The sequence below is a fragment of the Apis dorsata genome, unplaced genomic scaffold, assembly GCF_000469605.1.
Source record: "Apis dorsata unplaced genomic scaffold, Apis dorsata 1.3 scaffold_53, whole genome shotgun sequence".
Lineage (NCBI taxonomy): Eukaryota > Metazoa > Arthropoda > Insecta > Hymenoptera > Apidae > Apis > Apis dorsata.
The window spans coordinates 115,477-117,922 of record NW_006263354.1 but is presented as its reverse complement, the minus strand read 5'-3'; the positions used below and the strand labels follow the sequence as shown (position 1 = coordinate 117,922).

The following is a 2,446-nucleotide window of genomic DNA, read 5'->3' as shown; positions in this document are numbered from 1 at the left end:
TCGGGGCCGGCGCCACCGATCGGCAACGATTGCACCGTGCTACGATCCATACTTTCCTGGGCTTCTATTTCCTGCTGGGTCTGTTGCTCTCTGTCCACGCTCGTCTGCTGTACGATTTGCTGCTCCGGAACCTGTTGCATTTCCACTTGTTGGCTTTGTTGCTGTTGCTGTTGTTGCTGCTGCTGCTGCTGTTGTTGTTGCTGCNNCTGCTGCTGCTGCTGTTGTTGCTGCTGCTGCTGCTGCTGCTGTTGTTGATGGTGATACGGTTGGCTGTTCAGTATCAGAAGACCGCCACCACCTTGAATCTGTTGCAAACTTAAAACTAAAGGAGCCGGTTGTTGGCTTTGAGTCGTGTGGGAATGTCTTGAGTATACGCGAGGAGCCGGTGAGGCTGATGTCGACGATTGCTGACCTCCGGTAGTCGAAGAAACCTGATCAAGAAACCGAGACGAGGATCAAAGGTAAAACGAGTATTATTATATCTTGGCAAAGATCAAAGATCAAAGATCAATAAATAAATAATAATACCTGATTGTCCGGCGTTAATCTCCTAGGTGCAAGCTGAGTGCTGGTGGTAGAGGAAGTGGAAGATGCTCTCTGTCTGTCCAACAGTTGAGAAACTATCATATCGACGGGATGATTCGAGTGTTGAGTAAGGTGAGGATTGTTCGGATCGTCGTCTCCACCGAGGAACATAGGTCTAAGCTGAGAAGCCAGCTCGTCACGCGTCCACTCCTTCTTGTCTGGCGGCAGTGCGAGACACGGTGGCAGCGCCGCTAGCTTTGCATCACCGTCCGGGTAAGGAACGTTTAAGTAGTGAACGAGGACGACGTCTGGATTCTGTAGTAGCCAATAACATCGCCGATGAAACGTCGGAAGGATCGCCGAGTGCACGTAACAGCCGTAGATGCACTCGACTCCCTGCACCTGGACAAGTTCGAAAAAAACGAATATCGTTAATTACTTCTCGCCCTTCCTCTTCTTTCATTTCCCATGAAAATGAAAAACTACCTTCAGTTTCATGTGATCCTCTCGTGTAGTTTTACCATCTTTCCGTTTCTTCCAGCAATAACCGTCCCGCCGGTAACGGACTTTCTTTCTCGAGTACAGTAACATCGAACCACTTCGAGGTCGTACCTTCACCTCCCGACTTTGCCATTCCGCGTGTCTTTGGAAACTGATCAAGATGGCAGCAATCTCCTGATAACAAGAAACCAAACCGTTCGATTTAGAGAAAAAAGAGAAAAGAAAAAGAATTCGCTTATTCTCTATTCTCTATTTTATCTCTAACACAATGCACACAACGATAGATTTTCTAAGTGGTATGCACTTTGAAAGTGCAACTGGAAACTTGTCGAGATGACGAAGATAAGACAAGCTCGGCAAAAGTAGGATATGCGAATTCAAGAGAACATATAGACGCTCAGCCTTGCTGACATCCGCTCCTTCTCAGCATTTTGCTTACTATTGCAAATCTTACCGATACATCTTTCAATCTTCCTTCGATTCTCATCCTCGCGAATAACCGATAAAACAAGATTGATAAAACGAAGACGAGTTGGGAAAAATTGTCAACGCACCAGCCAGCCCGAGACGCTCCTTTCCATCTACTAAACGTCGAGAACCCGTTCCTCGAACGAATCTTTTATTCCAATCAATGAAAAGAGGAAAGTTCTCGAGCCTTTTATTAAAGTTAAATCGTTCTCTACCCTGGTTACACGCTCGTAGATACGAAAAGTAATGCGCGCGTTTGTTTCTTTCATGTTTATCACTAATAATAGCAACTCGGTTATTATACCGACTCTTTATCGATTTCACAGAGAACTGTATATAATCTTGCGAAAAACGAAAACGCATACGATAGATATTGAAAAGTAAGAAAACGAAAAACTCAAAAAGAAATCAGTGAAAACAGATTTCGCAGATTTAGTTAATCACGATACATCGTTCTCGTACGTACGTAAGTTGACATGCAATCAACTGGGTGGAAAGGAAACTGTTACTACACGTGTACAAGACGAAAAGAGGGAAAGAGAAAGGGAAAAAAGGGGCACGAGGATTAGAAAGAATTCGATTTTGTATAAACGTCCGAGGAACGGGCCGAGATGATTATCCGCAATTTCCTTCCGTCGACGACGACGACGGAATGGATGAAGAAAGCGGCAACCTCTTGGGGCAAGAAAAAAAAAAAAGGAAAAAAAATTGAACGGCGTAAGGTGAAATAAGTACACGTGGTGATCAGAAAATGCACGGCACGCGATCTCACGTGGTGCAATGCAAATCGAAATCGCCAAACTGCAGCTGATTCCAGTCTAACCGTGGAAACGTGGCCGGCAATAAAATTCTCCCGGTGTTGATATAATAAAGTTCAGTCGGGGAGACGCTTCGCGTGTCGCCTTCGACTCGCGATCAATCCGATTACCACTACTACTACGCAACCAGTTAC

General features: G+C 45.3%; 1 protein-coding gene across 9 annotated transcripts in view; it reads right to left on the bottom strand.

Annotated features, from left to right (window-relative positions):
* LOC102673008 (calmodulin-binding transcription activator 2-like) overlaps nt 1-2,446 on the bottom strand; it is a 35,811-nt gene that overhangs the window by 5,537 nt on the left and 27,828 nt on the right. For all 9 annotated transcript variants that reach the window (XM_006609383.2, XM_031515102.1, XM_006609384.2 and 6 more), the window contains 3 exons: nt 1,012-1,200; nt 529-927; nt 1-431 (listed from right to left, as the gene is read on the bottom strand). In XM_006609383.2, the coding sequence (XP_006609446.1) occupies nt 1-431; nt 529-927; nt 1,012-1,200 (1,019 nt within the window). The remainder of the gene's footprint in view (nt 432-528; nt 928-1,011; nt 1,201-2,446) is intronic.